Source organism: Oncorhynchus kisutch, linkage group LG6, assembly GCF_002021735.2.
Source record: "Oncorhynchus kisutch isolate 150728-3 linkage group LG6, Okis_V2, whole genome shotgun sequence".
Taxonomy (NCBI): domain Eukaryota; kingdom Metazoa; phylum Chordata; class Actinopteri; order Salmoniformes; family Salmonidae; genus Oncorhynchus; species Oncorhynchus kisutch.
Genome location: NC_034179.2, coordinates 31715137 through 31742554, shown reverse-complemented (window position 1 = coordinate 31742554; position 27418 = coordinate 31715137). Strand labels below are relative to the sequence as shown.

The 27418-nt window shown below is 40.1% G+C and overlaps 1 protein-coding gene across 4 annotated transcripts; it reads left to right on the top strand.

Annotated features, from left to right (window-relative positions):
• The first annotated feature begins 201 nt into the window (after window positions 1-201).
• LOC109892116 (transmembrane protease serine 2) lies at window positions 202-26519 on the top strand. Of its 4 annotated transcripts, none has more exons than XM_020484537.2 (15): window positions 202-327; window positions 3845-3988; window positions 4157-4212; window positions 10244-10436; window positions 12714-12806; window positions 13104-13220; window positions 14915-15044; window positions 15597-15710; window positions 15914-15954; window positions 21437-21605; window positions 24850-25022; window positions 25267-25362; window positions 25479-25621; window positions 25863-26015; window positions 26228-26519. In XM_020484537.2, the coding sequence occupies exons 3-15, from the start codon at window positions 4198-4200 to the stop codon at window positions 26234-26236; spliced, it is 1446 nt and encodes a 481-aa protein (XP_020340126.1). In that variant the 5' UTR covers window positions 202-327; window positions 3845-3988; window positions 4157-4197; the 3' UTR covers window positions 26237-26519. The 4 variants fall into 4 exon arrangements, with proteins under 4 accessions (XP_020340126.1, XP_020340129.1, XP_020340128.1 ...); XM_020484540.2 differs by having other exon boundaries at window positions 3845-4003; XM_020484539.2 differs by having other exon boundaries at window positions 3845-4010.
• Window positions 26520-27418: the final 899 nt, after the last annotated feature.

Here is a 27418-nt window from a genome sequence, read left to right as displayed (position 1 = left end):
AAACAACCAGTTGATTTAACTGAAACAAGAAAGCAAATGTTCATCCCACCAATGCCAAAGATATGTCAAGTTGTTCTGTCCAATTAGGCCTATATATTGTTTCCCCTTCTTTCCAGGCAGAGAACTTAGTCATAGTTAAATATTGACTGAGTACTTAGGCAGTGTATCAAAGTCCTGAGGCCATAGAGTTTCCGTGTGTAGACATTTCAAGGGCCTGTTGTGTGTAGCTATCCTCTCAAGAACCTGGTCATAATGCCTTGCCTGGTTATTGATTAACAGCCAAGAAGACTTAACATGTCCAGAGAACCCGGGGCCTTTGTATACACAGTAAGAACAACTATTTCACCATCTTTTCACATCATTCTATTGAATTTATTAGGTAATGTGGGAATGTACTTAGGTAATTGCGGTCCTATGTGGCTCAGTTGCTAAAGCATGTCGCTTGTAAAGCCAGGGCTGGGAATTAGATTCCCATGGGGATCAGTATGAAAAGAAGTGTGAAAAATGGATAAGAACGTCTGCTAAATGACTAAAATGTAATCTAAGAAGGAGAGGTTTTTATGTATATAATAATTGTATAATATATATATTTTTGTAACTTATGTATTCTTTTCAGTTAAGAGTGTAAACAATATATTGCACGTGATTTCATACATTCAAACGGTCTTTTCTCAATTACATACACCTCGCGTCCACTCTCCTCATCTCCTTCTCAAAACCCAATGGAGGGGAAGGTCAGAGACGGACCTCTGGCATTCTCATCCAATGCGTTTTGAGATGGAGACGAGGAGAGAGGATGCGTGGAGTGTGCAATTGAGAAAAGGCCCACGTATGGTCATTGGGGAGACAGGTGACCGCCTACTTCCGGTCCTAGACAACAGTGTGTTAGTGCTATCGTTTTCTTTGGTCAGAAGCTTATTGGTCTCGTCATTTTCTTTGGCCACCATGGAGTTTTCCAATAAATGAGATTAATTTAACATACAATGTAATGACCTTACTTGTAGAGTTTGTAATATACGGTAATGTAAATTAATTGGAGCAGGTGTGAGGGTGGAAGATTCTGGCAATATAACCTACAAAATCTACAAAAGCACACAAATATAATCTAGGCTACTGCCCAGTTAAATATTTTTTTATGCATTATTGTCACAATGTTATTTAATTTTGAAGGTTGGTCTTTAGGGAGCGGCAAGTAGGTAGCCTAGTGGTTAGAGTGTTGGGCCAGTAACCGAAAGGTTGATAGATTGAATCCCTGAGCTGACAAGGTAAAAATCTGTCGTTCTGCCCCTTAACAAGGCAGTTAACCCATTGTTTCTAGGCCGTCATTGGAAATAAGAATTTGTTCTTTACTGACTTGCCTGGTCAAAAAAATAAATATGTGTGCAGGTTTCACAGGTGTTTTGGATGGTTGTCTAGTTATTATTCACACATGACCTGGCAGAGATGACAATTAGATTGTTAGGGGAGATTGCCATGCAATGAGAATCCAAACGTCCTATAAAGAGAGGAACAACATGGTTATGAAATGATTCTGTTTTCATAGAGACATTTTATACTCCCTTCTCAGAGTTAGCCACAATACTGTATACTGTGTATTTCAATCCCACAGAAGTGATCATAATGCAAAACCTACTCCTAAAAGCAGATGTGTGTCATGACTGTCCTGTAAGGATCCAAATAGGTCAGATCAGCTTTGCAATAAGGTGGGTGAAGGGAACTGGTCGGGGGTTGACAGCTCACTCCCTGTGGTAAATCAAGAACAGAGCATTCAGCTATCTCCCTCTCCAAATTCACCCAAGGAATATGTCTTTGTCGACACAGACATTTTCCCGCCGAAACTAACACGTTCTAAAACGAAAAATATTTCCAACATAGAACGTGAGGAATGAGCAGAAGTGACCTAAAATAACACTGTTGTCAGTTTGGTTATTACTTTGTGATATCATTAAAAAATGTTCAAGGAAATACTGTAACAAACTATACAGCACCAGTACCGTTTTTTCTTTATTTTGACCATTTCTACATTGTAGAATAATAGTGAAGACATCAAAACTACGAAAACTAGATAATCCGTTCACCTACTCTTACAAAGACACAGCGGTTGGAACTAAGAATCTCAAATTTGGACTCATCAGACCAAAGGACAGATTTCCACCGGTCTAATGTCCATTGGTATTGTTTCTTGGCCCAAGTAAGTCTTCTTATTGGTGTCCTTTAGTAGTGATTTCTTTGCAGCAATACAACCATGAAGGCCTGATTCACGCAGTCTCCTCTGAACAGTTGATGTTGAGATGTGTTTGTTACTTTATCTATTAAGCATTTATTTGGGCTGCAATCTGAAGCTACAGTCAACTCTAATGAACTTAGTGATAGCTCTGCAGCAGAGGTAGCTCTGGGTCTTCCTTTCTGTGGTGGTCCTCATGAGAACCAGTTTAATCGAAGTGCTTGATGGTTTTTGCAACTGCACTTGAAGAAACTTAAAAGTTGTTGAAATTTTCCAGGTTGACTGATGACTCATGGCTTAAAAACGTCTTATGGCTGCAATCCCGTTAACGGGAGCGAAATGACAACAGCCAGTCAAAGTGTCGGGCGCCATTTTCAAAACATCAAATTTCTCAAAATTAACCATCCTCATACCATTGTAAAGCTATTCTTGTTGTTAATCCCACCACAGTGTCCGATTTCAAATATGCTTTACAGCAAAAGCACCACAAACGATTATGTTAGGTCACCACATATTGCCACAGAAAAGCCAAAGAGAGGAGTTTAAAAAGCAGAAATAAAGATACAATTAATCACTAACCTTTGATGATCTTCATCAGATGACACTAATAGAACTTCATGTTACACAATACATGTATGTTTTGTTTGATAAGGTTCATATTTATCAAAATATGAGTTTACATTGGCGCGTTACATTCACTAGTTCCAAAAACATCCAGTGATTTTGCATAGCCACATCATTAAACAGAAATACTCATCATAAATGTAGATGATAATACAAGTTATGAACATAGAATTATAGATATACCTCTCCTTAATGCAACCGCTGTGTCTGATTTAAAAAAACTTTACGGAATAAGCCAGCCATGCAATAATCTGAGACGGTGCTCAGAAACATTTGTCACAATAGCCGCCGTGTTGACGTCAACATAAACAAGAAATCACATGATAAATATTCCCTTACCTTTGATGATCTATATCAGAAAGCACTCCAGGAATACCAGGTCCACAATAAATGTTTGTTTTGTTTGAAAATGTCCGTTATTTATGTTATTTAGGATTTTGCTTGCCATATGAGTTATGTTATACTCACAGACATCATTCAAACAGTTTTAGAAACTTTAGAGTGTTTTCTATCCAATACTAATAATAATATACATATATTAGCAACTGAGACTGAGGAGTAGGCCGTTTACTTTGGGCAACCTATTCATCCAAGCTACTCAATACTGCCCCCCAGCCATAAGAAGTTAAGTCACTTTAAACAATGCCACTCTAAATAATGCCACTTGGTAATACTGTTTGCATATTTTACATTACTCATATGACATGTATATACTGTATTTTATACCATCTACTGCACCTTGCCTATGCCGCTCGGCCATCGCTCATCCATATATTTATATGTACATATTTTCATTCACCCCTTAAGATTTGTGAGTATTAGGTAGTTGTTGGGAATTGTTAGATTACTTGTTAGATATTACTGCACTGTTGGAATTAGAAGCACAAGCATTTCGCTACACTCACACTAACATCTGCTAACCATGTGTATGTGACCAATACATTTTGATTTGATTTGATTTGTTGTTATAGCTTTACAACTTGTACCGCCCTACAGGTCAGGCTGTTCACACAAACTAAGGTGTGGTCATGGCCGTTTATTGCAAGGAGTAAAGAGAGAATGGACTGAGTTAGAGGGAGAGAGAATAAGAAGAAGGGACGTCAAATCAGTGTTCAAAATCAGCAGTTGAACTAATCCAAGGTAAATCTGGTGAAGGTAAAAGGTAAAAACTCAAATTGAATCTACTGTACAAAAAAAAACGTTTTTCTAAGCTTTGCTGTACATTTATATGATGTTGTTGTTGTATTAACTTGGTAAAAACCATGTTTTACTGTGACTAAAATCAGAAGTTTCTTCAAACTTTTTCAGATTTGATAATATCTCATCGGAACATTGAAAGTGGTGTCGACATGAACAATAACCAGGTAACTTCCCCCCTTGACTTGTTGACCCCTTGACTTGTTGACCCCTTGACTCGTTGACCCCTTGACTTGTTCCACATTTTGTTACATTCCAGCCTTATTGTAAAATTTATTAAAATATATATTTTTTCAATCAATCTACAAACAATACCCCATAATGACAAAGCAAAAACAGGTTTAGAAATGTTTGCAAATGTATATAAAAAAAATGAAATATCAAATTTAAATAAGTATTCAGACCCTTTACTCAGTACTTTGTTGAAGCACAATTGGCAGTGATTACAGCCTCGAGACTTCTTTGGTAATGATGCTACAAGCTTGGCACACCTGTATTTGGGAATTTCTCCCATTCTTCTCTCCAGATATGATCAAACTTTGTCACATGTGCCGAATACAACAAGTGTAGACCTTACCGTGAAATGCTTACTTACAGGCCATTAACCAACAGTGCAGTTCAAGAAGAGTTTAAGAAAATATTCACCAAATAAACTAAAGTAAAAAAAACGGTAGCCATAACGAGGCTATGTACAGTTGAAGTCAGACATTTGCATACACCTCAGCCAAATACATTTAAACTTAATTCCTGACAATAAATCCGAGGATAAATTCCCTGTCTTAGGTCAGTTAGGATCACCACTTTATTTTAAGAATGTGAAATGTCAGATTAATATTAGAGAGAATTATTTAGTTCATTTTATAGTTCTTTCATCACATTCCCAGTGGGTCAGAAGTTTACATACACTCAATTAGTATTTGGTAGCATTGCCTTTAAATTGTTTAACTTGGGTCAAATGTTTAAGGGTAGCCTTCCACAAGCATCCCACAATAAGTTGGGTGAATTTAGTCCCATTCCTCCTGACAGAGCTGGTGTAACTGAGTCAGGTTTGTTGGCCTCCTTGCTCACACACACTTTTTCAGTTCTGCCCACAGATTTTCTATGGGATTGAGCTCAGGGCTTTGTGATGACCACTCCAATACCTTGACTTTGTTGTCCTTAAGCCGTTTTGCCACAACTTTGGAAGTATCCTTGGGGTCATTGTCCATTTGGAAGACCCATTTGCGATCACGTTTTAACTTCCTGACTGATGTCTTGAGATGTTGCTTCAATATATTCACATAATTTTCCTGCCTCATGATGTCATCTTTTTTTGTGAAGTGAACCAGTCCCTCCTGCAGCAAAGCACTCCCACAACATGATGCTGCCACCCACGTGCTTCACGGTTGGGATAGTGTTCTTTGGCTTGCAAAAGTCTCCCTTTTTCCTCCAAACATAACGATGGCCATTATGGCCAAACAGTTCTATTTTAGTTTCATCAGACCAGAGGACTTTTCTCCAAAAAGTACAATATTTCTCCCCATGTGCAGTTGCAAACCGTAGTCTGGCTTTTTATGGTGGTTTTGGAGCAGTGGCTTCTTCCTTGCTGAGCGGCTTTTCAGGTTATGTCGATATATGACTCGTTTTACTGTGGATATAGATACTTTTTTGCTGTTTCCTCCAGCATCTTTACAAGATCCTTTGCTATTGTTCTGAGATTTACTTGCACTTTTCGCACCAAAGTATGTTCATCTCTAGGAGACAGAAGCGTCTCCTTTTTGAGCGGTATGACGGCTGCGTGGTCCCATGGTGTTTATACTTGCGTACTATTGTTTATAATTGCGTACTATTGTTTGTACAGATGAACCTGGTACCTTCAGGTTTTTGGAAGTTGCTCCCAAGGATGAACCAGACTTGTGGAGGTCTACAATTTGTGGAGGCTGATTTCTTTGATTTTTTTCCCTTGAAAAAAAGGCACTGAGTTTGAAGGTAGGCCTTGAAATATATCCACAGGTACACCTTCAATTGACTCAAATGATGTCAATTAGCCGATCTACTTAGGGCTAGGGGGCAGTATACTGAATTTCTGCCTGACTGACGTGCCCAAATAAAACAGTCTCTTACTCAGGCCCAGAAGCTAGCTAATTGGTAGAATTATATAGAAAATACTTTGAAGTTTCTAAAACTGTTAAAATAATGTCTGTGAGTATAACAGAACTGATATGGAAGGCAAAACCAGAGGAAAATCAATCTGGAAATTTTGCCTTTCCAATGCAGGTCAATGGGTCTATATATAAAAAATTCATCCCAGAATATTCCAAGCGGTTTAAAGGCACATTCAACTTAGTGTATGTGAACGTCTGACCCACTGGAATTGTGATACAGTGAATTATGTGATAAAGAGAAATAATCTGTCTGTAAACAACTTTTGGAAAAATTACTTGTGTCATGCACAAAGTAGATGTCCTAACCAACTTTCCAAACTACATCTTGTTAACAAGAAATTTGGGGAGAGGTTGAAAAACGAGGTTTAATGACTCCAACCTAAGTTTATGTAAACTTCTGACTTCAACTGTACAAGTGGTACCGTTACCAAGTCACTGTGCGGCGGTACTGGTTATTGAGGTAATTTGTACATGTAGGTAGGAGTGAAGTGACTATGCATAGGTAATAAACGGAGAATTGCAGCAATGTACCAAAAAAATTGAGGGGGGTCAATGTAATTGTCAGATGGTCATTTGATTAATTGTTCAGCAGTCTTATGGCTTGGGGGTAGAATCTGTTACTTCTCTAGGATAGGGGGCAGCATTTGGAATTTTGGATGAAAAGCATGCCCAAATTCAACTGCCTGCTACTCATCCCCAGAAGGTAATATATGCACATTATTAGTGACTTCGGATAGAAAACACTGTGAAGTTTCTAAAACTTTTGAATCATGTCTGTGAGTATAACAGAACTTATGTAGCAGGCGAAACCCAGAGGACAAAACATTCAGAATAGTTTTTTTGAGGTCACACTTTTCATTTGGAATCCAGATTTCTAAGGGACTTGATTGCAGTTCCTACCGCTTCCACTCGATGTCACCAGTCTTTAGAAATTGGTTGAGGTTTTTCCTTTGTGTAATGAAGAAGTAGCCCTGTTAAAAACGAGCTCACTTCATGTGTACTGTTTGAGACAGGCACGTGACCAGAAAGCTAGCGTCAGTTTGTTTTCTTCCTGTATTGAACACAGATCATCCTGTCTTCAATTTTATTGATTGTTTACTTTAAAAAATACCTAAAGTTCTATTACAAAAGTAGTTTGAAATGTTTTGACAAAGTTTACAGGAAACTTTTGAGATATTCTGTAGTCACGTTGCGTAAGTTGGAACCGGTGTTTTTCTGGATCAAATGCGCCAAATAAATGGACATTTTGGATATATATGGACGGAATTAATCGAACAAAAGGACCATTTGTGATGTTTATGGGACATATTGGAGTGCCAACAAAAGAAGCTTGTCAAAGGTAAGGCATGATTTATATTTTTATTTCTGCATTTTGTGTCGCGCCTGCAGGGTTGAAATATGCTTTCTCTCTTTGTATACGGAGGTGCTACCCTCAGATAATAAGCATTGTTTGCATTGTTTGCTTTCGCCGAAAAGCCTTTTTGTAATCTGAGATGTTGGCTGGATTCACAACACGCGTAGCTTTAATTTGGTATCTTACGTGTGTGATTTCATGAAAGTTGGATTTTTATAGTAATTTACTTGAATTTGACGCTCTGCATTTTCACTGGCTTAGTGTCCCATATATCCCAGAGGGGTTTTAAGGAGCCTTTTGGTCCTAGAATTGTCGCTCCAGGACCACTTGCCGAGCAATAGCTGAGAAAACAGTCTATGACTTGGGTGACTGGAGTCTCTGACAATTTTATGGGCTTTCCTCTGACACCGCATATTATATAGGTCCTGTATGGCAGGAAGCTTGGCCCCAGTGATGTACCTTCTGTAGCACCTTACAGTCAGATGCCAAGCAGTTGCCATACCAGGCGGTGATGCAACCGGTCAGGATGCTCTCAATGGTGCAGCAGTATAACTTTTTGAGGATCTGGGGACCCATGCCAAATCTTTTCAGTCTCTCGAGGGGGAATAGGTTTTGTTGTGCCCTCTTCATGACTATCTTGGTGTGTTTGGACCATGATAGTTCATTGGTGATGTGGACACCAAGGAACTTGAAACTCTACCCACTCCAATACAGCCCCGTTGATGTTAATGGGGGCCTGTTCGGCCAGCCTTTTCCTGTAGTCCACGATCAGCTCCTTTGTCTTTCTCACATTGAGGGAGAGGTTGTTGTCCTCTGACCTCATACCTATAGGCTGTCTCATCGTTGTCGGTAATCAAGCCTACCACTTGTGTCGTCAGCAAGCTTAAATGGTAGTGTTGGAGTCGTGATTGACCACGCAGTCATGGGTGAACAGGGAGTACAGGAGGGGACTAAGTACACACCCCTGAGAGGCCCCAGTGTTGAGGATCAGCATTGCAAACATGTTGTTGCCTACCCTTACCACCTGGGGGCGGCCCTTCAGGGTCCTTAGCTTAGTGATGAGCTTTGTGGGTACTATGGTGTTGAACGCTGAGCTGTAGTCAATGAACAACATTCTCACATAGGTGTTCCTTTTGTCCAGGTGGGAAAGGGCACTGTGGACTGCGATTTAGATTGCGTCTTCTGTGGATCTGTTGAGACGTTATGCGAATTGGAGTGGGTCTAGGATTTCTGGGAGGATGCTGTTGATCCCCTCAAGCTCTGTCAGGTTGGATCTGGAGCGCGCTGCACAGCTATTTTCAGGTCTCTCCAGAGATTTTCAATTGGGTTGAAGTCCAGGCTCTGGCTGGGCCACTCAAGGACATTCAGAGACTTGTCCCGAAGCCACTCCTGCGTTGTCTTGGCTGTGTGCTTTGAGTCATTATCTTGTTTGAAGGTGAACCTTTGCCCCAACCTGTGGTCCTGAGCACTCTGGAGCAGGTTTTCATCAAGGATATCTTCCCCTCGATCCTGTCTAGTCTCCCAGTCCCTGCCACTGAAAATCATCCCCACAGCATGCTGTCACCACCATGCTTCACTGTAGGGATGGTACCAGGTTTCCTCCAGACGTGACGCTTGGCATTCAGCCCAAAGAGTTCTATCTTGATTTCATCAGACCAGAGAATCTTGTTTCTCATGGTCTAAGAGTCCTTTAGGTGCCTCTTGGCAAACTCCAAGCGGGCTGTCATGTGCTTTTGCTGAGGAGTGGATTTTGTCTGGTCACTCTACCATAAAAGGCTTGATTGGTGTAGTGCTGCAGAGATGGGAGAACCTTCCAGAATGAAGCTCTGTCAGAGTGACCATTGGGTTCTTGGTCACCTCACTGACCAAGGTTTTTTTTCCCTGATTGCTCAGTTTGGCCAGTTGGCCAGCTCTAGGAAGCGTCTTGGTGGTTCCAAACTTCTTCCATTTAAGAATGATGGAGGGCACTGTGTTCTTGGGGACCTTCAATGCTGCAGACATTTTTTTGTACCATTCCTCAGATATGTGATTTGACTCAATCCGGTTTCGGAGCTCTACGGACAATTCCTTCGACCTCATGGCTTGGTTTTTAAAATGACATGCGCTGGTAACTGTGGGACCTTACATAGACAGGTGTGTGCCTTTCCAAATCATGTCCAATCAATTGAATTTACCATAGGTTGACTCCAGTCAAGTTGTAGACATATCTCAAGGATGATCAATGGAAACAGGATGCACCTGAGCACAATTTTGAGTCTCATAGCAAAGGGTCTGAATACTTATGTAAATAAGGTATGTGTTTTTTTAATGTATTTTGTGTGCAAATGTGTCTCAAGACTTGTTTTTGCTTTGTCATTATATGGTAGTGTGTAAATTGATGAGGGACATTTTATATTTTTTTAAATAAGGCTGTAACGTACCAAAATGTGGAAAAAGGGAAGGGGTCTGGATGCTTTCCCAAATGTACTGTATATCTGTCAGATTCTAATTTTGTTTTACCTGTGGGAAATGGACTGCTACATACAGTACATTGCAATACCAAGCATTGAAGTTTAGTGGTAATTACATGATAAACATGACACTTTGGTTGTAATGTGTATTGTATGTTACCAAGTCAACGTGCTCCAATGTATCAAATAATGCATTGATTTCTCTCATTGTAATTAAATGGAAAATCATTCTCCTCTCCGCTTTCCCCAGACATCAGGTCCCCAGTATGTGAACTATGGATTTCAAGAGGGGGCCGGAACTGAGGGAAGAGCCTCTGCAAATGCTTCTGCCCCGCAGATGCCCAACACCCCCCTCTCTATTTACCCTCAGTACACCCCTCAGACCATCAACACCCACCACACGTTCACCCCTGGATTACCACATCCTGTCCCAGTACGAAAAGGTACAGTATTTACCCTTCTGCTGATATTCCTCAATTGATAAACAATGCCAATATATATATGCAGTATAAGTTTCATACACTGTTGTTTTTTGCCTTCTATTGTTTATTAAAAACATTGTCTGAGCAGCTTTGAGGTGTTCCATTTGGTCTTCATATCTGTTTTGCATGGGATGTCTTGTCTTAATCTCTGTTCTGTCATATGCTATTATAAGGTTTACAGTGCCTTCAGAAAGTATTGACACCCTTGGACTTTTTCCACATTTTGTTGTGTTACAGCCTGAATTTAAAATGGATTACATTGAGATTTTGTGTCACTGGCCTACACACAATACCCCATAATGTCAGAATGGAATTATGTTTTTTTTAGAAATGTTTTCAAATTAATTAAAAATGGAGTCAAAACATATTCAATCCCTTTGTTATGGCAAGCCTAAAGCTTAACAAGTCACGTACTAAGTTGCATGGATTTTTGAATGACTACCTCGTATCTGTTCCTGTACACTCTTAGAAAAAAAAGATGCTATCTAGAACCAATAAGGGTTCTTTGGCTGTCCCCATAGGAGAACACTTTTTGGTTACTATTTTGGTTTCCATGTAGAACACTTTCCACAGAGGGTTCTACATAGAACCCAAAAGAGTTCTCCCTGGAACCAAAAAGGTTAGCCTATGGGGACAGCCAAAGAACCCTTTTTTCTAAGAGTGTAAGGTTCGTCAGTCGAGCAGTGAATTTCAAACACAAAGACCATACAGGTTTTCCAATGCCTTGCAAAGAAGGGCACCTGTTGGTGGAGGGTACACAACAACAAAAAGCAAAAATTGATTATCACTTTGAGCATACTGAAGTTATTAATTACATTTTGGATGGCGTATCAGTTACTGCAAAGATACAGGCATCCTTCCTAACTCCGTTGCCGGAGAGGAAGGAAGACGCTCAGGTAGTTCACCATAAGGCAAGTGGTGACTTTAAAGCAGTTACAGAATTGAATGGCTGTGATAGGAGAAAATGAAGAATGGATCAACGTTGTAGTTACTCTACAATACTAACATAAATGACAGAGTGAAAAGAAAGAAGCCTGTACAGAATAAAAATATTCCAAGAACATGGATCCTGTTTGCAATAAGGCACTAAAGTAAAACTGCAAAATATGTGCAAAGAAATGAACTTTATGTCCTAAATACAAAGTGTTATGTTTGGGGCAAATCCAACACAACACATTTCTGAGTACCATTGTTCATATTTTCAAGCATGGTGGTGGGTATGCTTGTCATCGGGAATGATGGGTATGCTTGTCATCGGGAATGATGGGTATGCTTGTCATTTTTAGGATAAAAAGAAACGGAACAGAGCTAATCACAAAATCTTAGAGAAAAACCTTGTTCAGTCTGCTTTCCAACAGACACTGGTAGACAAATTCACCTTTCAGAAAACACAAATTGCTTACCAAGATGACATTGAATGTTTGCGTGGCCTAGTTACAGTTTTGACTTAAAACGGCTTGACAATCTATGGCAAGACTTGAAAATGTCTGTCTAGCAATGATCAATAACCAACTTGACAGCTTGACAAATGTGTGTAATAATATTGTGCAACATTGTACAATCCAGGTGTGCAAAGCTCGTAGAGCAGTGTTTCCCAAAGGTAAGCACGTTTTGGTTTTTTCCCTAAATCTACACAGCAAAGCTTGATGATAAATTTATTATTTGAGTCAGCTGTGTAGTGCTAGAGCAAAAACCAAAATGTGCACCCCTTGTGGTCAGGAGGACTGAATTTGGGAAACCCTGTCTTAGAGACTTACCCGGGAAAGGTGATTATAACATGTATTGACAAATGGGTGCGAATATGTATGTAATTCATATATTACTGTATTTCATTTTCAATACATCTGTAAAAATTTCTACAAACATGTTTTCACTGTCATTATGGGTTATTGTGTGTAGATGGGTGAGAAAACAATAACAATTTAATCCATTTGTAATTCAGGCTGTAACACAACAAAATGTGGAATAAGTCAAGGGGTTTGAATACTTTCTGAAGGCACTGTATAGCGTGTTAAGTAGTACTGTTTTCACCTAGTAGCAGTCAGCATCTGTAGTCACACAAATGCAAAACAAGCCTTTCCATGTTTCCAGGTTGACAAAAGTAACCAATGGTCAAATGATATGTAAATATCTAGGTCTTGGGTTGAGAGTTCTATGTTAAAAAGTAGAACAAGAGAGCCTCTAGTTGTTTTTATTTTAAGTGTATTTTAAGTGTTGTTTGTTTCTAATCTCTTTCAGTGGTGAAGAAAAGTCACTGTAAATGTATTGTGGCCTTAATTCTAAGTGTCTTAGTTCTCCTTGGGGCAGCTGGAGCGTTGGTTTGGTATTTCTGTACGTACAGTCTCCTTTCATACAGTATCTCCATTGATGCTCTTGACATAAGCTGACATAATAATTTTGACATTATTTATATGCTTTTTATGAAAAGACTAGGTTGACATAAGCAAATTCAACTTGCGAATTCATCTTGCTATCCAAATACACAGTTGTCTACGTAGTTTATAGGTGTATCTGGAAGCAAAGGAAAATTACCAAGTAGTTCTTAATCATTGAAAAGGCCAAGAAGAGCAACCTTATAGTCATGGTCAGAGCTGTGATGCCCTGTCTTGTGTGTGTGTGTGTCCACAGTGTCCTACCAGTGTGTGTTGGGGAGGTCCTGTATCGAGGGAGGTGTGTGTCTGAATGCCTCTCAGTGGTGTGATGGCATCAGAGACTGTCCAGGAGGAGAAGATGAGTCACAGTGCCGTATGTCTACACTCAATCATGTTAATCATTATAAACTCAGCAAAAAAATAAAATTTCCCTTTTTCAGGACCCTGTCTTTCAAAGATAATTTGTAAAAATCCAAATAACTTCACAGAGCTTCAGTGTAAAGGGTTAAAACACTGTTTCCCATGCTTGTTCAATGAACCATAAACAATCAATGAGCATGCACCTGTGGAACGGTTGTTAAGACACGAACAGCTTACAGACGGTAAGCAATTAAGGTCACAGTTCTGAAAACTTAGGACACTAAAGAGGCCTTTCTACTGACTCTGAAAAACACCAAAAGAAAGATGCCCAGGGTCCCTGCTCATCTGTGTGAACATACCTTAGGTATGCTGCAAGGAGGCATGAGGACTGCAGATGTGGCCAGGGCAACATATTGCAATGTCCGTACTGTGAGACGCCTAAGACAGCGCTACAGGGAGACAGGACGGACAGCTGATCGTCCTCACAGTGGCAGACCACGTGTAACAACACCTGCACAGGATCGGTACATCTGAACATGACACCTGCGGGACAGGTACAGGATGGCAACAACAACTGCCCGAGTTACACCAGGAATGCACAATCCCTCCATCAGTGCTCAGACTATCCGCAATAGGCTGAGAGAGGCTGGACTGAGGACTTGTATGCCTGTTGTAAGGCAGGTCCTCACCAGACATCACAGGTAACAACGTCACCTATGGGCACAAACCCACCGTCGCTGGACCAGACAGGACTGGCAAATAGTGCTCTTCACTGACGAGTTGCGGTTTTGTCTCACCAGGGGTGATGGTCGGAATCGTGTTTATCGTCGAAGGAATGAGCGTTACACCGAGGCCTGTACTCTGGAGCGGGATCGATTTGGAGTTGGAGGGTCTGTCATGGTCTGGGGCGGTGTGTCACAGCATCATCGGCCTGAGCTTGTTGTCATTGCAGGCAATCTCAACACTGTGCATTACAGGGAAGACATCCTCCTCCCTCATGTGGTACCTTTCCTGTAGGCTCATCCTGACATGACCCTCCAGCATGACAATGCCACCAGCCATACTGCTTATTCTGTACGGGATTTCTTGCAAGACAGGAATGTCAGTGTTCTGCCATGGCCAGCGACGAGCCCAGATCTCAATCCCATTGAGCACATCTGAGACCTGTTGGATCGGAGGGTGAGGGCTAGGGCCATTCCCCTCAGAATTGTCCGGGAACTTGCAGGTGCCTTGGTGGAAGAGTGGGGTAACATCTCACAGCAAGAACTGGCAAATCTGGTGCAGTCCATGAGGAGGAGATGCACTGCAGTACTTAATGCAGCTGGTGGCCACACCAGATACTGACTGTTACTTTTGATTTTGATCCCCCCCTTTGTTCAGGGACACATTTTTCCATTTCTGTTAGTCACATGCCTGTGGAACTTGTTCAGTTTATGTCTCAGTTGTTGAATCTTGTTATGTTCATACAAATATTTACACGTTAAGTTTGCTGAAAAGAAACGCAGTTGACAGTGAGAGGACGTTTATTATTTTGCTGAGTATACTTACAGTATGCTGTTGACCGACACTGTATTCAGGAACCCACTGTTAAAATAAATGTAGATATGGGGGTTGTTCACACTTTGCTATGGTTAATTATATGATTTTTATTTTCATGCTTTTCTCCCTGAACTGAACGCTGTTCTAACATCAGTCTCTACTTTCCAGTACGCCTTCATGGGTCTGGTTTTGTGCTGCAGAGTTACTCATCAGACAGTCAGATGTGGAAGCCAGTGTGTGCTGATAACTGGAATGACAACATTGGCAGGGCCACCTGTCAGCAGATTGGATACAGCAGGTGGGTCACCAGGAGATATAGGATCACATACTATATATGTCATAGAGTATCATTTGTGATCACTTTCAAATAAAATCTTATTGGTCACATACACATGGTTAGCAGAGGTTAATGCAAGTGTAATGAAATGCTTGTGCTGCTTGTTTCCGACAGTGCAGTAATATCTAACAAGTAATCTAACAATTCCCCAATAACTACCTAATACACACAAATCTAAAAGGGGTGAATGAGAATGTGTACATAAATATATGGATGAGCGATGGCCAAGCGGCATAGGCAAGGTGCAACAGATGGTGTAAAATACAGTATATACATATGATATGAACAATGTAAGATATGTAAACATTATTAAAGTGGCATTATTTAAAGTGGCGTTGTTTAAAGTGGCCAGTGATTTTGTCTCCATGTGGGCAGCAGCCTCGATGAGTTAGTGATTGCTGTTTAGCAGTCTGATCACTTGTACAGAAGATTATATTATATTCTGTGCTAAACATTTTGTATATAACATAAATAATATTTGAGGGGCTGACCATACCTATCTCTGTTTCCAAGTGGGTCCTATGTTCGGTTCTCACAAAGAAACCCAGGCTCCTTGGCCGTTGATGGCTACATGAAGCTGTCAGGCTTTGACCCTCATTCCCTTCTACAGGGGCAGCTAACCAGCAGGTGACGAGAACATGAATACATCTCATTCAGTCCAGCCTTTTTTTACAGAGTAAATATACCAGCATTTAAAAATATAAAATACCTTTTTTGAGTGGTGGGGAATAAATAAAAATAGTCTTCATGTATTGAATGTTCTGTTTTTACATACAGAATTGCTTCTGTAAACCTTTATATGACTCTCATGATGTAATTTCCTCCTGCAGTCCCTACTGCTCATTACAAGCAGTCTCCCTGCAGTGTATTGGTAAGTCATTACTTTACCTTAACACTGATTCTCTGCACAGACACAGCTGACCTTCAGGTTAGGACAAAGCTTATAGAAACTCAGTCAGGAAGGGGAACTCAACAGAAGTTGAGTTATTTGTATTATAGGCAGCAGCTACTCTTCCAGGGGTTCAGCAAAATGAAGGCAATTATACATTTTTTAAAACATTACAATACATTTACAACAGATTTCACAACATATTAAGCATTTGCCCTCAGGCCCCTACTCTACTACCACATATCTACAACACAAAAATCATGTATACGTGTGTGTATAGTGCGTATGTTGTCGTGTGTTTGTATGCATGCGTCTGTGCCTGTTTGTGTTGCTTCACAGACCCCGCTGTTCCACAATGTGTATTTTTATGTTTTTAAAAAATATAATTGTACTGCTTGCATGAGTTACTTGATGTGGAATAGAGTTCCATGTAATCAGGGCTCTATGTAGTACTGTGCACCTCCCATCGTCTTTTCTGGACTTGGGGACTGTGAAGAGACCTCTGGTGACATGTCTTGTGGGGTATCCGAGCTGTGTGCTAGTAGTTCAAACAGACAGCTCCATGCATTCAACATGTCAATATCTCTCACAAATACAAGTGGTGATGAAGTCAATCTCTCCTCCACTTTGAGCCAGGAGAGATTGACATGCATATTATTACTGTTAGATCTCCGTGTCCATCCAAGGGCCAGCTGTGCTGCTGTTTTCGGAGCCAACTGCAATTTTCCTAAGTCCCTCTTTGTGGCACCTGACCACAGGACTGAACAGTAGTCCAAAACTAGGGACCAAAAGACCTGCCTTGTTGATAGAGCTTTTAAGAATGCAGAGCAACGCTTTATTATGGACAGACTTCTCCCCATCTTAGCTACTGTTGTATCAATATGTTTTGACCATGACAGTTTGCAATCCAGGGTTACTCCAAGCCGTTTAGTGGCCTCAACTTGCTCAATTACCACATTTTTCATAAAAACATTTGGTTGAGGTTTAGTGAATGATTTTTCACAAATACAATGCTTTTAGTTTTTTTAAATATTTAGGACTAACTTATTCCTTGCCACCCATTATGAAACTAACTGCAGCTTTTGTTAATTGTTGCCGTCATTTCAGTCGATGTGGTAGCTGATATGTATAGTTTTGAGTCATCCGCATACATACACACTTTACTCAGTCAGTGGCATGTCGTTAGTAAAGATTGAAAAAGGTAAGGGGCCTAGACAACTGCCCTTGGGAATTCCTGATTCTACCTGGATTTGTTACTTTACTGGCTTTATTGTCCCCATGGGGAAATTGTGTTCCAGTGCCATGTATACGTTTAAAGTGGTGTTTAAATACAAAACAAATTGACAATACAACTTTCATAAGTTACATACCAATAATAAGCGACAAGCCTGCTGGCCTTACTGGGTCAATAGGAACATTAGCTTGAGCTATTTAGAGTGATATCTCACCTGGCACAAATGATTGACTAGTTCTGTTTTTCCTGCCGAGGGGTGCCCTACACCCAGAGGGGAGTAGTTCAAAGTCTGGGTACAGGGGGTGGCTTGGGTCTAAAATGATTTTTGTAGTCTTGTGGAGGGCCCTGGCCTCATCCAGGCCTGTCTGTTTGACTCCATGTACCTTGCTTGCTGTGGTGATAATCCTTCTCAGCATATTTCTCTGGCTGACGGTGGCATTGCCAAACCAACAAATACAAAAAGTTGAAATACTCTCAATGAAAGATTTGTAAAATAGAGTCTGTACAGTACAATCAACAATATTTTTATCATCCCAGAATTATGAGAAAGTACAGTTTCTATTGACTCTTTTTGTAGATCAGGTCTGTACATTTACTCCACTGAAACTTATTGTCCAAGAGGATACCAAGATATTTGTATTCCTCTACAATCTCTATGTTCTGACCACTGATAGATGTTGCAAAGGTAGGTGTTGTATACTTCCTGAAGTATATGCACATCTCTTTGGTCTTCGTGGTATTGAGGACCAAGTGTGATTAGTCACACCACTTTACAAAGTAATTTAGGACCGGGCCATGCTGTTCCTCATCATCATGCAACAGGCTGATCAAGGCAATTTCATCCGCAAACTTAATGAGGTGTCTGTCAGGATGGGAACTAGTACAACTATTAATGTACAAGATGTAGAGGAGTGGGGACAAAACACATCCCTGAGGAGAGCCTGTGTTGGCTTACTTTGACCCACTGTGATCTCTGGCTCAGGAATTCCAACAGCCACAAAACCAGGAGAGGCTTCCATTAAAGAACACCCTCTGTGTTCTGTTAGACAGGTAAATCTTTATCCACAATATAGCACGGGGTGTAAAGCCATAACACAAGGTTTTCCAGCAACAGACTATGAACGATAATGTCAAAAGCCGCCCTGAAGTCTAACAAAACAGCCCCCACAATCTTTTTATCATCAATTTCTTTCGCCAATCATCAGTCATTGTGTGTAAGTGCTGTGATTGTTGAATATCCTTTCCTACAAAACGTGCTGAAAGTCTTGTCAATTTGTTTACTATAAAATAGCTATGTATTTGGTCAAACACAATTTCTTCCAAAATTTTACAACGGATTGCTGATCGGTCGGCTTTTTGAGCCAGTAAATGGGGCTTTACGATCCTTACGATCCTTTTGCTTCCCTCTAGGCCTGAGGGCACACACTTACTAGTAGGCTTAAATTGAAGATATGGCAAATAGGAGTGGAAAATTGTCCACTATTTGTCTCAGTCATTTTCCATCAAGTTGTCAGACCACGGTGGCTTGTCATTGTTGATGGACAACTATTTTTTCATCTCTTCCACACTTTACGGAATTCAATTTGGTCAGATATACTTGGATGTATAGTGTCATTTATTGTTGCTGGCAGTCACATGATTTCTGAATTTGCAGTACGTTTACCAACGGTTGTACAGCCATACCTATTTGCCATTTATTTTGCCTCATCCTTCTCAACCATAAAATTTTTCAATTCCTAATCAATCCACGGGGATTTAACAGTTTTTACAGACATTTTCTTAATGGGTGCATGCTTATTATTAACTGGGATAAGCAATTTCATAAATGTGTGAAGTTCAGCATCTGGTTACTCCTCATTACACATCACGGACCAACAAATATTCTTTACATCAACATAGGAATCACTACAAAACTTATTATACTGTATATTAGGCCCAGCCTTTGGAACTTTGTTTTTTCTCGATATGGCTACTATATTGTGATTACTACATTCGATGGATTTGGATACTGCTTTCAAACACATTTCTGAAGCATTAGTAAAGATGTGATCAATACATGTTGATGATTTCATTCCTGTGCTGTTTGTAACTACCCTGGTAGATTAATTGATCACTTGAACCAGGTTGCAGGCGCTAGTTACAGTTTGAAGCTTTCTCTTGAGTGGGCAGCCTGATGAAAGCCAGTCAATATTTAAATCACCCAGAAAATATACCGCTCTATTTAAATCACATGTATTTCACACGTCATCCAGATGCTGACTGTTAGCACTTCCCACAAGAATGGGCTTTAGGTGAGGCAGATGAACCTGTCGCCATATTACTTAAACAGTATTTAACATGAGATCCTCTCTAAACCTTACAGTAATGTGGTTCTGAATATAAAACAGCCACACCTCCACTTTTGGCATTTCTGTATTTTCTGTAGATCTTATAACCATGTATTGCTATCACTGCATCATCAAATGTATTATCTGAGTTTCAGAAATTGTCAGAATATGAATGTCATATTTCATGAACCTTGTTTTTAAGCTGTTAATGTGGGCTATTTTTAACACTTTTCTGGGAAGCTTTAATGTTTTTCTTGCTTTACTGGAAGCATAGCAGAGGTAGACATGCTTTGGTTATTTACAGTATGTTAGTGCAGGGTTTGCTCCTCACAGTGGAGATTCCTGCTTGAGCAGACCACCTCAGTGTTAACAGTATAACTCTGGTTCATAGGCATATGATTACTGCATACAATAGCTGTCGAATCAGCAGAGGCATTCAGGGCAGTGAGGAACATAAATAAGTTACTTACATTGTAAGTTACTTACAATGCCCCCAGAATAATGTACATTTGCTGAAGCATTATGACAACTCAGCGACACAATGGTAGGGATTAAATGAGCTGGGCTTGGGTCATTGATAAGTAATTGTCTCAATGCAGCCTTATAATGCTGTGAAAGGATCCAGGAACCCAAATGATTTGGGTGGATCCCATCCTCATTATTGACAGGAGATTGACAACCTTCACATTTAGATTATCAGTGTTATATGTAGCTGGTTTACTACTCTGGTCTATATCTTGACCAGGCACTTTGGGTTGGCTGTGGAAAAATGAAGATTATATAGTTTTTCTTAAGTAGACAACCAAACTGAAGTAAAAACACTAACTCTAAAAGTGCCACCTGGTGGAAATGTTGACCCCCTCGAAACCCTATTTTTGATCGTTCTGAAATTGTAGGCCTCTGTCAAACAACTAGTTAAAGACAAAAAAACATGTATGATTTCTGTGTCAATATGGGGGAAAGGAAAATACTCTTTTGAATTCTAGTGGGTAGGCTAAACTGAAAATGTTGACTCAATCATGCATTTTGTGATAAATGCACGAAATTTGGCACAGACATTTAGCCTGTCTACCCATCCACATCGCTCTGGCCAAACACTCCCACTATCATTTCTTCTTCACGATGACACTGGATTTGCTTTCCTCCCTGACATCTTATTGAATGCAAACAAATTCTGACCAGATACAGATGGGTTGGACCAGAGCTGGGGCCAGAGCCATCATTGGCATTGATATTCTAATTGGTTAGAGACGATCTAAACGCTGATTGGTTTTGTACAATGCCCCTCATTTTGATGTGAGCACAAACGTATAGGATTGCAGGAACAATAACAAAAAAAAGCAATTGGAACTTAGTTGATAGCCAAAGTTCGAGGAAAATGTGTGATGGCACCGGCGCCCATATAGCCCATGTCACCCATATCGGTGGCCATCTTAGGTCCTAAAGGTTTGTTATAGCTTAATTCGCCAATTTCTCAACCTCTAAGTATCACAGAAACACAACACCTTGAAGGAATAACAGAAAACTTTTCATGATAAATTGCTATGGATAAAATGTATCAGAATAACTTCAAAACATGACAATTTTTTGTGTTACAGCTTGACAAACAGTCTCTTTGCAATCATTACCAATTTAAAAAATGACCGCCGTTGTCGCTTTAGGGTTATAAATATGTTGGCGCTTTTAGGGTTAAAACCCTATTATCCACCAGAGAAGTGATCCCTGTTTTGTTCAGTTTGAACCAGACTGGCTACCCCTCTTTGCCCTACAGTAGCTTGTGACAGCCTTAAAGACTAGCTGAGATTTGGCTCTGGGTGCCCAGATTACTTTACAGTTAATCTTGGAAATTAGAAAATTGGGTTAGATTCTGTAATGTTTCTCTGTGTTATTGTCTTGCTTCCAGACTGTGGTGTGAGTGTCGCGCCCACTAGGAGCCGTATTGTAGGAGGCGACATAGCGGTGAGCGGGGCTTGGCCCTGGCAAGTCAGTCTGCACTCCAACTACCAGCACCAGTGTGGAGGCTCCATCATCAGCCCTGAGTGGATCATCACTGCAGCCCACTGTGTAGAAACGTGAGTGTGACTCAATCTAACCTCGTACCAAAGCTAATGTATTACTTACTACTAAAGACAGAGAGCCGGGTGGTGGACGAGACTAGACTCAATCATTTGTTCCTCTCAGAGGAGATTCCTCAAGGGAGGTAGAGGAATATTATAGTCCTCAATTCTTTAGGAAAAAACATACAAAATAAAAACTATTTTAAAACTCCAGCATGATTTTGTTGTGGGAGCACTACAACAATGAAACCAGCAGAGGGACTTAATATTGTCTGTTTCCTCTGCGTCCTTCTATATGAATTAAATAATTTTCTGACTGAACCCATTTCATTTAAACAAAACCTTCCATGCATGTTTACCCATGGTAGTAGTGGTCAAAAAGTTACTTTTTTGACCGGATTGCCTAAAACAGTGATTCCCAAACGTTTTAATAGTCCCGTACCCCTTCAAACATTCAACCTCCAGCTGCATACCCCCTACAGTACTGGGGTCAGCGCACTCTCAAATGTAGTTTTTTACCATCATTTTAAGCCTGCCACACATACACACTATACGATACATTTATTTAACATAAGAATGAGTGTGAGTTTGACAAACAGCTCTTATAGGACCAGGGCACAAATACTAATAATCAATAGTTTTGCTGTTAATTTAGCCATCGTACATAAAACCTTATTTGCTCATTAAAAATTGGGCATAACTCACCACAGGTTAATGAGAAGGGTGTGCTTGGAAGGATGCACATAACTCTGCAGTGTTGGGTTGTATTGGCGAGAGAGTCTCACTCTTAAATCATTTTCCACACACAGTCTGTGCCTGTATTTAGTTTTCATGCTAGTGAGGGCTGAGAATCCACTCTCACATAGGTACGTGGTTGCAAAGGGTATCAATGTTTTAACAGTGTGATTTGCCAAGGCAAGAAACTCTGAGCGCAGCCCTAACAAGAATTCTGGTAGTGACTTCTGATTAAATAAAATTTTCACAGAACCGATTGTTTCAATTTCGATGAGGCTCTCATTCAGATATCAATAAATGGGCTGGAGGCATGAAAGGGATAAAGAATCTAATTGTTTGTGTCGTCCATTTCGGGAAAGTACCTGCGTAATTGCGCACCCAGCTCACTCAGTTGCTTCGCTATAAATCACGTTTGACATTGTCCATAAGCTTGACCTTTATTTGCACACAAAAAAATCATACAATGACGGAAAGACCTGTGTGTTGTCCTTGTTAATGCAGACAGGAAAGAGCTCCAAATTCTTAATCATTTTGTCCTGCACATTGAATGTAGTTGCAGAGAGCCCCTGTAATCCTAGATTCAGATAATTCAGGTGAGAAAGAACATCACCCAGATAGGCCAGTCGTGTGAGAAACTTGTCATCATGCAATTGGTGAGACAAGTGCAAATTTTGTTCAGTAAAGAAAACTTTAAGCGCGTCTCTCAATTTAAAAAATGTGTCAATACTTTGCCTCTTGATAACCAGTCCACTTCTGGATGTTGTAAAAGCGTTACATGGTTGCTGCCCATATCATTGCATAATGCAGAAAATACACGAGAGTTCAGGGACCTCATGAACCATTTTCACTGTAGTGTCCATAGTTACCACTCCACTATGTCTCCCTGTCATGGCTTTTGCGCCATCTGTACAGATACCAACACATCTTGACCAACAAAGTCCATTTGATGTCACAAAGCCATCCAGTACTTCAAAAATATCCTCATGTTGTCCTGGTTTCCAGTGGTTTGCAGAAGAGGATGTCTTCCTTAATTGACCCCCCATAAACGTAATGGACATATACCAGGAGCTGTGCCAGGCCTGGCAAGACTGTTGACTCATCCAGCTGTAATGCATATAATTCACTAGCTTGGATGCGACGCAGGATTTTTTTCAAAACATCTCCTGCCATATCACTGAGGCGTCCTGAAACAGTGTTGTTTAATAAAGGCATTGTCTGTATAGTTTTTTGGGCCTTTTCCTCCAGCATTGTCCCAGCCAAATCCAAGGCAGCAGGAATAATTAAGTCCTCCGCAATAGTATGATGCTTGCCTGTCCTAGCCACTCGGTAGCTCACAATATAAGACGCGTCTAGCCCCTTCTTATTAAATGGTATCTGTTGCTTTTACACGTCTTACTACTTGAAAGTCATCTATATTCTCGCTCAAAAAACTTGTGGCTTATTTTTGAAATTGTCATGTTTAGTTTCTAAATGTCTGAGCAAGAGTGAAGGTTTCCCACCAGAGAGTAACGATTAATGTTATTGGATGTTAATTATTTGACAAGGCTACCTGTATTTGACATTGTGTTGTTATTTCGCTGAACACTAGATGGTTTTTGTGACCTTAGAGATCCTTTTTATTCTCTATTTTGGTTAGGTCAGGGTGTGACTAGGGTGGGTAGTCTAGTTTTTTCATTTCTATGTTGCAGCTGTCTATCGTTGTCTCTGATTGGGGATCTTATTTAGGCAGCCTTTTCCCACTGGATTTTTGTGGGATCTTGTCTATGTATAGTTGCCTGCAAGCACTACATTGTCTTCACGTTTAGTTTTTGAGCTTTATTGTTTTCTGTGAGTTTCATCAAATGAACATGTGGAAATCTGTGCTCGCTGAGCCTTGGTCCATTAATTCAACCAATGTTCGTGACAGGTTTACTTTATTTTTGGCTGTCAAACGAGGTTATTCATGCAAGGGGGGAAAAAACTCACCTAAATGTGTAGCCCCGTTTGATAATATAAATGTACTGTTTGAAAATGTGAAGACATTTTTTTATAATTTAACTTACAAACAGGTTTGTCCAACTATTCTGATTTCTTGAAAAAAAAACTAAAAAATAAATGTCTAGCCTTTAACGTCAATTATTTAAATACGTTTAAGTTAAATACACATTTTCACAAATGTTGTAGCTTAGACCCTATTTTATATAAAGAGTTCATCGATTGAGACATAGCATACTCTTGAATACAGGGTGGGAGTTTACGCATTTTTAGATAATGTTAAAAGGTTAAAAAATATATATATAATTAAAAACATTCAATAGTTTGACAACCCTGTATGTACGCTTTCAAATGTTATCACACCCAATACATTTTTTCCACTGATGAACACATGGATGTCTCACCTCTATCTCCTGAATATTTTGACATTCAGGTCCAAAAAGTCACTTTCTGACCACTTCAAGAATTGGTAAATGTTTTGTTAAAAGGGGTGCAGTCAGAAAGTTATTGAAATCATATGGATCAACCCCTCTGTCATTTTGTATGGTAGGCTATCACAGCCCAGTCAGTGGACGGTGTATGCTGGCTATTTGATCCAGATACAGATGGCTTATGCCACTGGCAATTCAGTGAGACGCATCATCTCTCACGAAAAATACGACAAGCAGACTAAGGATAATGACATCGCTCTTATGAAACTCAACACACCCCTCACTATGTCAGGTAAGTCACTGGTCGATTTCAAACATTTGAAACACATGTTCCAATGGCAAATTACATTAGGGGGTTTGGAAAAATAACAGTATGATGTGAATTGATACACATGCATAGTAAAGTTGCATTCAACCTTTTCAATGTTGTGAAGGAGCCCTAACACGGTTAATTTTTTTTTTTTTATGTGTCAATGTTTTGGAAGTCATATTGGAGTACAACACTCCAAGCCAGTCTTAAATGTTTTGTGTTGTAGATAAGGTGAGACCAGTGTGTCTGCCCAACTTCGGAGTGAATCTGACTCCCCAGCGAGAAGCCTGGATCTCTGGATGGGGGTCCATTAGGAGTGGTGGCAAGACAACTTTTATTACAGGACCAATGACTGTCATTATTAAACACAGGTCATCAGAATAAAATCTATTTGTTGTATTAAATCTTTATGCTTGACAATCATTGCGATGACTCCAGGGTTGGTGTCAGAAAACCTGCGTCAGGCCCGGATCACCATGTACAGCAGACACACATGTAACGCACAGTTGGTGTACAATGGACGTGTCACCACCTCTATGATCTGTGCTGGGACACTGGCAGGAGGAGTGGACTCATGTCAGGTCAGAATCACACTTAAAATATTTTGTAATAGATATTCATGGGAAGTTGTTTTACTACCTACTTGAAGCATCAAGTATGTATTCTTTCTTATTTGATATAATCTTTCGATTTGCTGTTTTCTTATTGTGTTCTGATAGAGCGGATGGTGGTATAATGAAGAAATGAACATACTCTGGAATGTATATAGTTATGATCCCATGACGTAATGCTAACCTTTGCGGTAACTTTTGTGTCTTGCAGGGGGATAGTGGAGGACCCATGGTGGCCAAGGAGGGTTCATTATGGTGGCTGGTAGGGGACACTAGCTGGGGTATAGGTTGTGCTCTGAAGAACAAGCCAGGAATCTACGGCAATGTCTCCCACTTCCTTCCCTGGATATATGAACAAATGCAGGTAGGTACTAACAGTAACTAACAGTTGATTTATTGTAAGATAAGAAAATATAGCATTTAGTGTCTCTTTTCATATACATCTGTTTTGCATAACTCCATACAGGACATAAAAAATACATAAATATAGAGGGCAAGGGGCTATACAAATTATGTGGATTATTATGTGGATTATTACCTTTTAACGTGTTTGATCCACTTTGAATTTCCTTTCAGAAAAATTGATGGAGATACCAATGATGATGGCCTCTTTTGCTTATCAAATTCACCTGTCTGAAATGTGGCTTCTGAATAAATGACACGTACACTGCTTTCAGGGATGATTTTTGGTGCCTGTTGACTTATAGGCAAAGGGTGGCTACATTGAAGAATCTAAAATATATTTTGATTGTTTAACACTTTTTTGGTTACTACATGATTCCATATGTGTTATTTCATAGTTTTGATGTCTTCACTATTAATGTACAATGTAGAAAATAGTAAAAATAAAGAAAAACCCTTGAATGAGTATTTGTGTCCAAACTTGACTGGTACTGTACATATGATACACACAAAATGCTAGCAACTGCTTATATCCGTGATTAATAAGGGAGTGACTGTTTTATGTGAATTCATTTCCTGGAGCTGTCTCTGTATGGGACACAAAGACATGACTGCTTCCTTATGTGCTCATGTGCCAAGATGTGCACTGGGAGTGACTCAGCTTAGGTTTGTGATACCTCCCTCTCAGACCATTGCTTTGGAAGTGTTTTCTTTTCACCTACTGAAGGGTAAAAGTCCAGAATGTGTTTCTGTGGAAAACATTTATTGAACGTATAGCTGTAGCCAGCCTCTAACTCAGTGCTTCCCAAACTCGGCCTTGGGAACCCCTAAAACATATTGTTTTTTGACCCAGCACTACATGGCTGACTCAAATGATCATAGCTTGATGATTAGTTGGTTATTTGAGTCAGCTGTGTGGTGCTAGGAGACACCCCTTGGGGTCCCCAGAACAGAGTTTGGGAAACCCTCTTCTAGCTGTAAAATTCTACATTTTATTGTTACAGTTGAAGTCGGAAGAGATTAACGTACTTAGGTGCGAAAAGTGCGAATCGATCCCAGAACAACAGCAAAGGACCTTCTGAAGATGCTGGAGGAAACAGGTCCAAAAGTATCTATATCCACAGTCAAACGAGTCCTATGTCGACATAACCTGAAAGGCCGCTGAGCGAGGAAGAAGACACTGCTCAAAAAACACCATAAAAAAGCAAGACTACGGTTTGCAACTGCACATGGAGACAAAGGTCGTACTTTTTGGAGAAATGTCCTCTGGTCTGATGAAACAAAAATAGAACTGTTTGGCCATAATGACCATCGTTATGTTTGGAGAAAAAAAAGGGAGGCTTGCAAGCCAAGAACACCATCCCA